General features: G+C 45.6%; 2 protein-coding genes across 6 annotated transcripts in view; both read right to left on the minus strand.

Annotated features, from left to right (window-relative positions):
- Positions 1-6,585, minus strand: part of MITF (melanocyte inducing transcription factor) — a 223,516-nt gene extending 216,931 nt beyond the window's left edge. For 2 of the 4 annotated variants that reach the window (XM_058728819.1, XM_058728818.1), the window contains exon 1: positions 6,298-6,585. In XM_058728819.1, coding sequence (XP_058584802.1) covers positions 6,298-6,401 — 104 coding nt within the window. In that variant the 5' untranslated portion in view covers positions 6,402-6,585. The remainder of the gene's footprint in view (positions 1-6,297) is intronic. The other 2 variants (XM_058728821.1, XM_058728820.1) reach the window with 1 other exon arrangement.
- Positions 1-13,263, minus strand: part of LOC131511035 (transport and Golgi organization protein 1 homolog) — a 142,668-nt gene that overhangs the window by 29,790 nt on the left and 99,615 nt on the right. The gene's annotated exons all lie outside the window — the stretch shown is intronic.

The raw sequence follows: 13,263 nt of genomic DNA on the forward strand, positions 1-13,263 counted from the left end.
GCACAGCACTTCCGGACAGCCCCCTCTGAACCTGTTCACGCGCATCAGATCTCTGCCACCACCAGGAGCTCCCAGACCGTGAGGAAGGTCTGAGAGTCTGCTTAAACATTTGAAAGGCAACCAAAACCCCCAGAAGTCTATTTTAGGATATGTCTTCCAGGGTGTCTAACATCTTATTTAATGTTATAGAGAAATATGCTTGAGTATTGCTTGAACTTCCAGGCCAAACTCATAGAGCCCTGCTCGTTCACAAAACTGGCCTCCTATTTCCCGTCCTCTAGGAAATGGCCACTGTTGATGCCCACCTTCCCATGAGGTCACACTCTGTCTTGCATGGTTAGCTGGATCCATGTGTTCTTTCCTTCACCCAGAGACTTTTTTTTTTAAGTTAAGTTTGTTTATTTATTTGGAGAGAGAGAACAAGCCAGGGAAGGGCAGAGAGAGAGGGAGACAGAGGATCCGATGCCAGCCTGGTGCTGACAGCAGTGAGCCGGATGCAGGGCTCAAACTCATGAACCGTGAGATCATCACCTGAGCTGAAGCCAGACGCGTAACGGATGGAGCCCCCCAGGTGCTCCACCCACTGAGAGTTCTAGAGAAGATGCAGAATGATGTTCCTCTCCATTTCTGCTGTCGTGCACAGTGCCTTTTACACGGCGGTACAGGCTAGTGGACAAGACCCTGGGGCTAGAACCAGATGGCCTCAGGTTAAACCTGGGCCCATCTACTTGCTATGCCTCAGTTTCTTCCTCTGGAAAATAAGAATAATAAAAGCACAGACACCCAGGGTGGACGTGAAAACTAACTGAATTAACACAAGTAAAATATTCAGACTTGGTCCTGCCAGGTAGTAAGCACTGCATTAAGAATTACCAGTTTTAAAAATATAATTAAGATCATTAATGTTGTTATTTATCATTATCATCTCTCGCAGGTGTGCAAATATTAAGTCCACACACATAAAAACACGTAGAATAGGCACTGACACGTGATGCATGCTCAATAGATGTTAGCTACGTTTACTGGTATTAATTTACACAAGCAATTTGCACAGGGCTCAACAGACACATGTTGAATATGAAGTTTTCTGTACGTACTGATGCCACAATTGCTTTTTTTTTTTAAACCGGCATAAATTTTTATGGGTTGGATCAAAATATAAAATGTAAAAAAAAAAAAAAAAAAAAACTAAACATTAGGTGGCAGTAGTATTCATTAGGAGATTGGTTGTTGTTCACGAACAACCCTGGCCTTAAGGTAGAAAGCCAAGGACGACCACATGCAAATGCTTCATGGAATGTCAGGACTCACTGTTAAGTAATAAAGAAATAACACCAAGAACACCACTTGCTAACATTTTACTGAACCCTTACTATGGGCCAGGCACCAGGCTAATACTCTTCCACAGTCAACATGACAGCGAATGTTCCTAAGACCCCTTAGGACGCAGGCCGCCATTTGTCAGATGAGGAAACTAAAGTTAGTTAGACCCAGCCTGCCTAAGGTCTCAGCTAGCTGGAGACAGTGATGCCAGAATAATGCTGACAATTCCCTGCAGACTGGACTGGCAGAAAAATCAAGACAACTCTCAGAAACCAGTAAAAGATTGACAGCTGTGTTTTGCCAAGAATGGATTATCATTTCATAAAAGAAAGGGTAGTTTTACTATGAAGACAGGAGAGAAACTCAGAATAAATCCAAGAAATGGCAGTGGCCTTATCCCAAAACACGTGTATGTGCGCATGTGACACAACAGTCGTTGTCTTTCTCATTCACCACAAACCTGTGAAAACTTCACACGTCTCCAGGAATCAGCTTTCGGAAACCACCGCTGTATCCTGTCCTGCCATAATAAACCCAAGACTTGCCCTCATTCCCATTTCTAATTTGCAGGAAGTTAAACAACAGTTATCTGAAACATAACTAAAATTCTGACAGAAGAAACTGGAACTAGATTAGGCCAAGTTTGAAGTCTGTCCAGGAAAAGGGCATTAGCAAGTACAAAGCCACAGAATTGTGCACCCAGTCAATCGAATAAGAGGACCATAAACCTGACAGAGGCTAACATGTTTTAAAATGCTGTTTTCAGGGGCGCCTGGGTGGCTCAGTCGGTTGAGCGTCTGACTTCAGCTCAGGTCACGATCTCGCGGTCCATGAGTTCGAGCCCCGCGTTGGGCTCTGGGCTGATGGCTCAGAATCTGGAGCCTGCTTCGGATTCTGTGTCTCCCTCTCTCTCTGCCCCTCCCCTGTTCATGCTCTGTCTCTCTCTGTCTCAAAAATAAATAAACTTAAAAAAAAAATTTTTTTAAGTAAAATAAAATAAAATAAAATAAAATAAAATGCTGTTTTCAGGTCCCAAAGACCTAGAGAGAGTGCCTACACTGATAGGAGCTCATTTAACAGCTCCACATTTGTTTCCCTGATGTGACTGCATCAGCGTGTGAATTCTGGGTTCACCCTTGAAATTCGGCACATTTCCCCTGCCGCCCTCCATTCAGAGCTCATTCCCAGGAGAACACACAGAGGCTTCAAAAATCTTGCTGGGGGAATCACACTGCAAACAATTCTTCATTAGAACCTTTCCTCATCGTGTGTCTTCCTCCACTGCAGATCTGCCAGTGACTATGACCAAAAGGAGGGTCACGTGATCTAATTCCAGCAGCCTCACACTCCTAAAGGCCAGGAGGTCTCGGTTAGGAATGAAAACGTGTCTTTCCTCATGAAACACCTGCACATCCGAGCTCATCCCAAATGAAGAATATATAATCTCCACTTTGGAGAGACCCTGATGGATACCTACTTTAAAAGGCCGCCAGGTTGAAGGCAAAATCAGAACCAAGCACCCCATCCTGGGTGGACTCCTAAGGGAGAAAGCAACACCTGTTCAAACAACAAATCATTCCCGTGCCAGGCAATGTTCAAGGCTAATTGTTCTAAGCAGGCGTGACTGTACCCTTCAGGGACATTTGGCAGTGTCTGGAGACGTTTCTGGACGTCACAATTGGGAGTAGGGCGCTAGTGGCCTCTAGTAGACGGAGGCCAGGGGTGCTGGTCAACATCCTGCAATGGCCGGGACGGTGCCCACAACAAAGGGTAATCCAGCATGAAATGTCAATTGCACTGAGGTTGAGAAACTCTGCTCTAGACTCTAGGGACACAACAGTAAACAAGGAACAGACAGAAATCTCTGCTCCCTTGAAGCTGGCCGTCTAGCGTGGAGGAACCTATTATAAACATAGTAGAAATGAGAGTCGGTTATAATAGATGTACAATGGAAAAAATAGTACAGGGCAAGGAAGATGAGAGTCTGGAGGGATAGTGATTGTACCTAGTGAGGTCAAGGTAGGCCTGCTAGGAATATTAAAGGACCTGAAGTTGGTGAGGTAGTGAGTCCTGTGGCTCTCTGGGCAAAGGATGGGCCAGGCAGAGGCACCAGCCAAGTACAACATACAAAGGCCTTATGGTGGAGGAGCCCAGAGTGTTCCGGGACAGCAAGGAAGCTGACAGGGAACTTGACCATACAGGCTGCCTTTTGCCGTTTAAAGGATCTCGAGTGTTACTGAAACTAGGAGCCACTGGAGAGTTTTAAGCAGAGAACGACATGATGTGGCACGTTTTAAGCCACAGTTTCTCAGCCTCAGCGGTGACAGTTCAGGGCCAGATAATTCTCTGCTGCTACCTTGTCCATTACAGAAAGTTTAGCAGCATCTCAGGGCTCTATGTACTAAAGACCAGTACCAACACCCTTCCATTCTGACAACGAAAAATCTCTCCAGACATTGTCAAATGACCCCTGGGGAGGGCAGCAATATCTATCCTGCCTGAGAACCAATTTTAACAGGAACACTGTGGCTGTCACATAGAAAATCCATCGGAAGGGGTAACAGTAGAAAGCAAGAGGCTACTGCAATAACCATGGCACGGGCTGGTGAGGACTTGGACCAAAGTGGTAGCAGGGGACCTGCCGAGAGGGGGGCAGATTCTGAACATATTTTCAACTCCAAGAGACGATCTAGGGAATATAACTGAGAGACGAAATGGCTACAGCAGTCTTGACCTTTCAAATTCTACTTTTTCCAACCAAGAGTTGCAAGAAAGGAGATACCCTGGCAAAGACTTCAGACAAAAAGCCATGAGGAGGCCCCCAACAACATGTAGCCCTTTTAAAGTCACACAACAGATGCCGATGACAATAAGTTAGACAACTGTGGAAAACAGTATAGGGAAATTTTGCCAACCCCATATATTTATTCACAGATTTTATTTAACTGGTTTATTTCAAAGAGCATGTGTCTGCTCCACAGACAAGTTTTACAACAACTTTTTTAATTTAGCATTCCTCTCCATACCGGTTCTGTCCCGCACCTGTTTCTAGCTTCAACGTGTGAAGCCATTGCTTCCCACGTAGCCACATTTTTCCTTACACATGCTAGCTAGCTACCGAGGACGCTCACCCTTGCAAGTAATTTTTTGCCGACTCTGAAAAAGAACAGGCCCAAATCCTTCAACATGAGTTTCATGGCACTCATTTGGGTTTTTCCAGATGGTATTTTCCTCACTCTCTCAAACTCATTTAATGTTATGTATCAGCTCCCATCAAAAATGTTCCAAACAGTCCGGTTAATTCATTTCTTTCAGGACTACAGACACACACTCAAACACTCACTCCCTCATTCTGGCCATGTAAGCATTTGCTTATAGAAGCAAAAGCAGAGACTGCTCAGTAAAACACTGGTCCCTTCAGCCGAATGCACATAAAGCCCCAATGAGCATAACCAACAATACCCTTCACACAATATTACTCAAAACCCCCACCCCCAACACACACAATCTCCTCTCACACACAAAACAGCCATTATGAAGAGAAACCATCAACTAAAGGCTGCTTGTAGGCACCTAACTGCATTTCCTTCCAATCACTGTGAAGCGACTGCAAAGAGGCTGCTTCAGCAACCCGGGGAAGTGGATACGCCTTCCCAGATTTTCTTCCCCAACTTGGACTCAGAGTCTTGACGCAGCCCCGAAGGAAACAAACCTGGCTCTGCCTGCGGCTAGAGCAAACAGGAGCCCCGTGCACCCCAGAAGCAAAGACTGGACTATGTACTACTTCACCCCCCCCCCAGTTGTCCTTCTCTTCATTCACCCTGATTACTGAACCCTCCTCCCCCTCTGCCAGCCAGGTCCATTCACCCTGACTTTACCCACGTGAGGGGCAGGCAGGAAGGTTTGAGATGGGTGTGCAGAAGCACTGCTTAACCCTCCAGCTATAGCTTCACCTTATTTCAGAACTGAGAGGGGTGGACATAAACCCTTCTCTACTATCACAACCTCCAATGACCATGTCCCTCTTCGTAAACACGGGATTGTCTGGAGCGGCCCCCGGACAGAGAAAGAAAGATACCCAACCCGTTCCGACAGAACGGAGTGGGAACGGAGGTAGCATAAGAAATGGGCACTAGAGGTGGTGGGGCGCCAGACCAGCGGGTGTCTTCACTTCTCTCCAAAAAGTTTTTGAACTCCCCTGCAAATTAAACGCGTGTCGCTGCCAAGCAGGGGCCCTGCCAAGCAGGTCTGTCCCAATACCCTCCAGTTACGAGGCTTTTTTTTTCCCCTCCAGGGAAGGCCTGGATTTGAATGGGACTCTAGTGTCCAGGGAGTTGTTTAATCTGAACGAGGTGACACGCCCACCCGCTGCCCCCGACCCGCCCGAGCCGCCGTGCCCGGGTGGGCAAGGTGAGAGGCGGGGCTCCGGGAAACATCACCTGGAGGCGGCCAGGGGCGGGCTTTCCCAGAGGAGCCCGACTCCGAGGAGGAGACACAAACGAATTAATTGCTTCCATCAACGTCGCGTTTCAATCCACCCCAAGCACTCCCTCTCCGAGTACTCAGCCCGCCGGGATCTTCAGAAAAGAGGTTCACTAGAAACTCTTTTTTCCTCCTTCCCACCGGGACAGCGTCCGGTTCCCGCGCTCCTCCTCCCCCACCTGCTCGCCCGGTCTCTCCCCTGCCCCCACCCGGTCTCAGCGGCCAGTATGCAGTGCCCAGGGACCCCTCACCTGGGCCGGCGGTCGTAGGCTGCCTGCGACGCCCCCGCAGCGCACTTGAACGGAGCCCCCGGCGGCGCACCGCCCGGGCGGACGCGGCCCCCCAACTGCGGGGGCAGTTCGCCCTCTGCCCCCGGGCAAGGACACGGGGTCCTTGTCCCAGAGCCCGGACGACCGGCTTTCCTCGCCCCACGGTGTGGGGCACGGGGCCCCCAGCCGCGCTCCGCGCCTCCCTCCAGCTGTCACCACTCACCTGCTCTTCAGAGGTTGACTTTTGAGTTCGTAATAGGTTTTGGGCTCTTCGTGAAACTCCTCCCCGACTTCGAAATCCGGCACAATCCCCGATTCCGACTGCATGGCTCCCGCTTCCCGTCCTTCCACTGCTCAAAAGTGAGAACAGAGCCTGGGGCGGAGGGAAGGTGGCGGGGCCTGGGTCCCCCGAGCAGTGTGCCCCCGCGCAGTGCCCAGCTCAGCCCGCTTACCCGCGCGCGGACACCCGCCCCGGCGCGGCGAGTTTACACTCGCACCCGGGAGGGAGGGGCGGGCGGGCGCGCGCAGCCTGGGATCTGTAGTTCGGTCCGGACGGGGCGTTCCCGGCTTTCCAGGGGAGCCGCTCCCGTGAAAACTACAACTCCCAGAAGGCCAGGCGGGGGCAGAGGCAACGTGGTGGACACCGCTATTGCAACTCCTGTTTGGATTCATTGTCAATGTCAGCAGCTCCTCTCCCTCCTCTCTCCTCTCTTGCTTCAAGGATACGGACGTGGCTATTTAATATTAATAAGAATGGCCTCAGCCTTGCTCTCCTACCGTCAGCCCTACTCCCTGTGCAGATATTTGCGAGGGCACGCCAAATCCTTTAAAAAAAATTTTTTTTTTAATCGTGAAGGGTTTTGGCACTAGAAAGTTTTTGCCTTCAAGCCTGCCTTAAAATAAAAGGACCTAACTATCTATCAGCCTGTATGCTTTTCAGAGCCGCGGTGACATATTACCTTGTCCTCGGATTGGAATAGAGTGGAGGAATTTGCCTTCACTTTATAATTAAAACATTATCGTAAAAATTATTCTTGTGCGTTCCTTTTCTGTAACTCAGTCTGAGCTTTTACAATACTATCCATCCAGCTGAGTGGCTCTGCTCCCTTTATCCAATTAGCCACTTTTAATCTAAAGCAGCACTTGAAAGGTCCGGTTAATTTAAAAGGCACCAAGTTAACAGAGTCTCACTGTCTGCTTTTAATTTCTCACTTGTCTGGGAGTTCAAACAAGATTGTCCTAACAATTCAGGAGTGAACTTGGGGGTGCGTAAACTGTATGAGTGTCATCCTCCCGCCTGAGCTTCCCATCACTCATTTAGGTAACAGAATAAAAAGCTCAGTTATGGCTCATGTTTACTTCCAGACCTTTCCTCTGATTACTTCCAGTAGAATGTGTTCTTTCTTCTAAAAAATGTCTTAAGGCATCAGGGAGGCAGTAGAGAGAGGGTGGTATTTAAAGTTATGAGACTCAGAAGTGAAATCCTGAAATCCTGTCTAAAGCACTGTGTAATCTTGGGCACGTCATTGATTCCTAGAAGCCTCAATTTCTTCATCTGTAAAAGAGGAGATTAACAAACCTGTTTTTGAAGATGTTGCAAGGTCAAATGCAAGGGAAGGTGATGTGTAGTCTTTAAAAATGATGCTTCCTGGTCATTCTTTTATTTTTCTTTAAGGTAAATATCTTAAAAATAAATAATATCTTAAACATATTCCATTCAGACTAACATTTCATCTGTGAGTTTTTCCTTCCAGAAGTATTAAACTAAATGATCATGCTAGGATAACATTCTAAGAAGTTTGGATTAATGATTGGGCATCTCCCAGAATTCCATTGACCCCTTAAAGGCTATCAAGAAGTTCATGTTAGAACTGCACTGTGTAACGTCTTTAGAACTGAAATGGAACAGCCCATTATGGCACTCATATCAAATAGTGACCTACTAGACCAAAGGGACCAAACGTGAAGGGGAAAAAACTATCAAGAAAACTAAGAGCCCTGAACTTACCACCAGACAAGTGCACCTTCCAGAGGGATCTGTAGGCTACAGAGCTCTGAGCTGAGGTTGCCCTGAGGCACATACAGCTGCTATTTTTCCCCTGCACCTTTTCTTCTAGTCTCATCCTACTCTGAGTTGGGGAAAACTCCTCTTCCGTCACATGTGACACATTTGTCATTTAGAGCGCCATCTACCACCCAGTGAGAGTGGGTATGTGATTTAATCCTGACCAATGAATGACCCCTTTTCCTTAGCCACAGTGATTCCTTTAGGGATGGACACAGGACAGTAACATGATTAAAAGTTCTCCTTTGAACCTTTCTACAGGGCAACAGGGAAAGACTGTCTGTTTTGTGGAAGCTTGGTGTTCAAAGATAGACAACCTAAAGCTAATTAATTATGGCCACATTGGAAAGCTGACCAAAAATGAGACAGTGAGATAAGATCAACAATCAGAGAAGCAGATATCCTTAGACTTTCCAGAGATATGAATCCAAAACTCTTTTCTTTTTGCTGAAACTATTATGCTTTAGGTTTTTGTCAGCTGCAACCAAAAGACCTTTGAGTAATCACCCTAAATGCTTTTCACTCCTTTAAATAGATGGCCCATCTCGAGGGATGGCCATACCATTAATCCACATGATAAAAAGTTGGCCCCCTGGTAGATGGCCCTGTAATCGCTCTTCATGAATGAATTAAACCCTAGGAGTAGATACCTTTTCTTTAAAAAGGCGATGAAAGTCAATATCTTCATACATTTCAACAGAGATTGGGTCTCTTCAGAGTACAAGAGCAAAAGAAGTACAGAAGATTATTATTGTCACACTTACCTACATTTATGTAATATTTTACTCTTGCTCATGCTTGTCACGCGCATCTCTCATTTAAGCTTATAAAAATCAACAGCAAGGATAAATGTGAAAGTGTCCTCACTTGAAGACACATTGTACATGCGTTGGTCATAAACAGAGCATAGTGTTAAGTAACCAGACTACAAGAATGTATTTGACTTCCTCTCTGCCCTCAAGAGACTCATAGTCCAGGAGTTGAGTCAAGGCTTGTAACCCAGTGAGAAACCACACAGAAGGCAGCAAGTACTAAGCAGCTGATAGTTGATATATGATTTGGACTTTCACATCCATTTATCTCAACAACTATTTATGGAGCACCTACTCTGTGTCAGCCACATTATGCGCTAGATATGGAGAAAAATAGCAGTTCTGAGCCATACATGATCTCTGCACTCAGGACCTAGTCCTTGCCTTTTTAAGAATAGAAGTGAAAATGCTTTGATAGATAAATAAATAGATAGGTAAATGCTACATGTGTCTGAGAAAGGAGCTACCACCAAGGGCAGAGGTGGAGATAAAGTGAAGAATTCTTGGAGGAGATGTGACTAAGCTAGATATTAAAAATAAATAAAGTGAAGAAAAATAAAGAAGAGAAAAATATAGGACATAAAACATGAAAACTGAATCTAATCAAGCCCCTAGATCTAACCACCAATTTAGGGGGAAAAAGGAGATAGAGGAACATGTGAGGTTGCACTCAGACAAACAAAGAAATTGAGAAATTCTACAAGACATTGGGAAATACTTCAAAAAATAAATAGCATGAAATAAAGAGAAAGGAGGAACTGCTATAGATTTTTAAAGAAGTAAGAGACATACATAAGATCTATGTGAATTATATTTAATTTTGAAAACAAATTGGGAAAACAGACATATCATATCACCCACATATGTCGTGTACATATTATGTGGGGTCTGATTGAACAAACCAATTGTCAAAATTCATTTTGGAGAACACTAGAAGTGTAGGAACATGGACTGGAATTGGATGATATTAAAAAATTATTGTTGGGGTGCCTGGGTGGCTCAGTCGGTTGGGTGTCCAACTTCAGCTCAGGTCATGATCTCACAGTTCCTGAGTTTGAGCCCCGCGTCAGGCTCTATGCTGACAGCTCAGAGCCTGAAGCCTCCTTCGGATTCTGTGTCTCCCTCTTTCTCTGCCCCTCACTGGCTGGTGCTCTGTCTCTCTGTGTTTCCTTTCTCTCTCTCTCTCGCTCTCTCTCTCTCTCTCCTCTCAAAAACAAATGAACATAAAAAAGATTTTCTTAATTATTGTTAACTTTATTAGGTGTGATAGTGACATCGTGCTTATCTTATTTTCGAAGTTCCTACCTGATAGTCAGACATACACATAAGGTATTTATGGGTGAGATGATATGATGTCTGGGAATTGCCATAAAATACTCCATACAATACTATCCCCCCATAAAGTGGGAAAAGGAGAGCGGAAATGTGAATAAGATGGTAAAACTGGGTAATGTGCTTTGGAAGTTTACTATACAACTCTCTGTACCTTTGCGTACATTTTAACATCTCCATTTAAAAAATAAACAGAGGGGCGCCTGGGTGGCGCAGTCGGTTAAGCGTCCGACTTCAGCCAGGTCACGATCTCGCTGGTCCGTGAGTTCGAGCCCCGCGTCAGGCTCTGGGCTGATGGCTCGGAGCCTGGAGCCTGTTTCCGATTCTGTGTGTCCCTCTCTCTGCCCCTCCCCCGTTCATGCTCTGTCTCTCTCTGTCCCAAAAATAAATTAAAAACGTTGAAAAAAAAATTAAAAAAATAAAAAATAAAAAATAAACAGAGCGGGGCGCCTGAGTGGCTCAGTCGGTTGAGTGCCGACTTCGGCTCAGGTCACGATCTCACGGTCCGTGAGTTCGAGCCCCGCATCGGGCCCCTGTGCTGACAGCTCAGAGCCCGGAGCCTGTTTCAGATTCTGTGTCTCCCTCTCTCTGACCCTCCCCCATTCATGCTCTGTCTCTCTCTGTCTCAAAAATAAATAAACGTTAAAAAAAATTAAAAATAAATAAATAAATAAACAGAAAAAAAAGGGAACTGTCAGAATGATTTTTTAAATGGTATACCATTGCTGATAAAGTTAGATTTAAAAAACATGTCGTTGAAAAGGAGAAACGGGACATGAGGAAGATGTGGAAGCAAAGCTGCTCAAGGTATGTTCGGAGGAAACATCCAAGAGCAACAGGAGATGGTTGATTTCAGCAGAAAGCAATTCACTGAAAGTAGACTGAGTAACCCCAGACCTTCTGGAAGGGCCGCAGGACCTGGTGCAGAAGTTGTGCAACCAGGAACAACTCCAAAATCTATGCCATACAACTGGGCTAGTGAAGCCACCACCGCCGATAACACTTTGTCACGAAACATCATAGCTTGTGCCTTTGACACTGAACATGGCACACTGTCGAGATGCTGCCTCTGGGAACTGGATATAGCCACAACTGCCCATCACCAGAAAGGATTAGGCTGAGTCCCAGCTGCTTCACCTAAGTGTTGTCCTGCCCAAGGTCAAGGCTTGATGTAATTGGCAGACCTAGGTTTTGTGCCCAAACTCTGACCTCTGACTGCAAGGATGCTAGCTACCCAAAGCCATTCCCTACCCTGTTTCTCTCTCACTACTTTAGAGACTTAAGGTAAAAACAACAACAATAACAACAACAACAACAACAACAACAACAACAAAGAAAACCCACCATTTTGCAGTCTCCCTAGGAGCAAAAAATTCAGTTATGTAGACAGAAACATAAAGCTACCCCCCTTTTCAACTTGTGTTTCTCTTATTTGAAACATATTTTAATAAGCACAGGATTGAACACGAATGAGGCTGTCGATTTACATAATTTTTGTTTATTTTTTAGAGAGACAGAGAGAGAGAGAGCATGGGAGAGAGGCAGAGAGACCGAGAGAGAGAATCTTAAGCAGACTCCAGGCTCAGCGTGGAGCTGACGCTCCATCCCACGAGGTTGGGATGGTGACCTGAGCCAAAATCAAGAGTCAGACGCTCAATCAACGGAACCACTCAGGCTGTTACTTCAAAAGAAGAAGCCAATTCAATTACTTCAAAAAGAAGGCAAAAAAGGCCCAGAACAATATAAATGACAGAAAAATACTAAGGAAAAGGATAATAGAGGAGAAGGAAATGAGGCATTCAATAGAAAAGTCTTCACCACTACCCTTCCAGTATATGTCCTTCCTACATCTGCCAAGGCAGTAGACTATGTGCCCAGACATGGGCGTGCTCGGAGAAAAACAATCTAAGCTATACAAAGCTCAGACGTGAAACATATCAAGAGGGAAGATAATTAATTTTCAAGGCATAAAACTGCTTCATGGCTTTGCAGGGTTAATGTTTGGATAGTGGATTTCTTTGAGAATCTGAAAGCTGTACACTTTCTTGCCAGAAAAGAGAGCATGCTCAAATACCATTGCAACTTCAGAGGTGCCACAGACCACCTTGTGGTCATTTATTGCTCCTCAGGAGTCTCTGGATCCTGGTCTTCTAAATATATTGTTTTTATGACTACTGTCTACCATGGTTTTCCAGAGCCACTGGACAGGGGCCCAGGGAGAGGGAAGGGTGATATGCTGTGTAGACCAGGAGAGGAAAGTGCTGTGCTCTTCTCAAAGGGTTGTCTATGATCCATGTCCATCAGAATCGCTTGAGGTGCCATTACAATGCAGATATCCAAGCCCAGCAGCAGAACGACTAAATCAAGATATTGAAGGGGTAGAGATTGAGAACCTACATTTTTACCAAGTTTCTCTGCACTGTAAGCGTGGAGCCTAAGGTGGGGGGCAGGGATAGGTGGAGTGTGCTCCAGGCAGGGCTCGAACTCATAACCATTAGATCACGATCCGAGCTGAAATCAAGAGCCAGTCATATAACCAACTGAGCAACCCACATGCCCCACGAAAAGTTGGGATTTCTAGTCAAGAAGCAGAACATAAGTGGGGTAGACATAGAAGATGGTGGGTGGGTATTAAAGGAGTAGCATAATTCTTTTATACATATATATATATATATATACACATACATATATACATACATATATATATGCATACATATATACATATATATATATATATGTAATTTATTGTCTAATTGGTTTCCGTACAACGCCCAGTGCTCATCCCAAGAGGTGCCCTCCTCAATGCCCATCACCCACTTTCCCCTCTCCCCCACCCCTCCATCAACCCTCAGTTTGTTCTCAGTATTTAAGAGTCTCTTATGGTTAGGCATAGCATAATTCTTTGCTAAACTGACCTAATAGGATTCTTCCTGAGGCAGGCATGGGGAGGGATGGGAGATAAGGAAGGTGATCGGATATG

Source organism: Neofelis nebulosa, chromosome 4 (assembly GCF_028018385.1).
Source record: "Neofelis nebulosa isolate mNeoNeb1 chromosome 4, mNeoNeb1.pri, whole genome shotgun sequence".
Taxonomy (NCBI): Eukaryota; Metazoa; Chordata; class Mammalia; order Carnivora; family Felidae; genus Neofelis; species Neofelis nebulosa.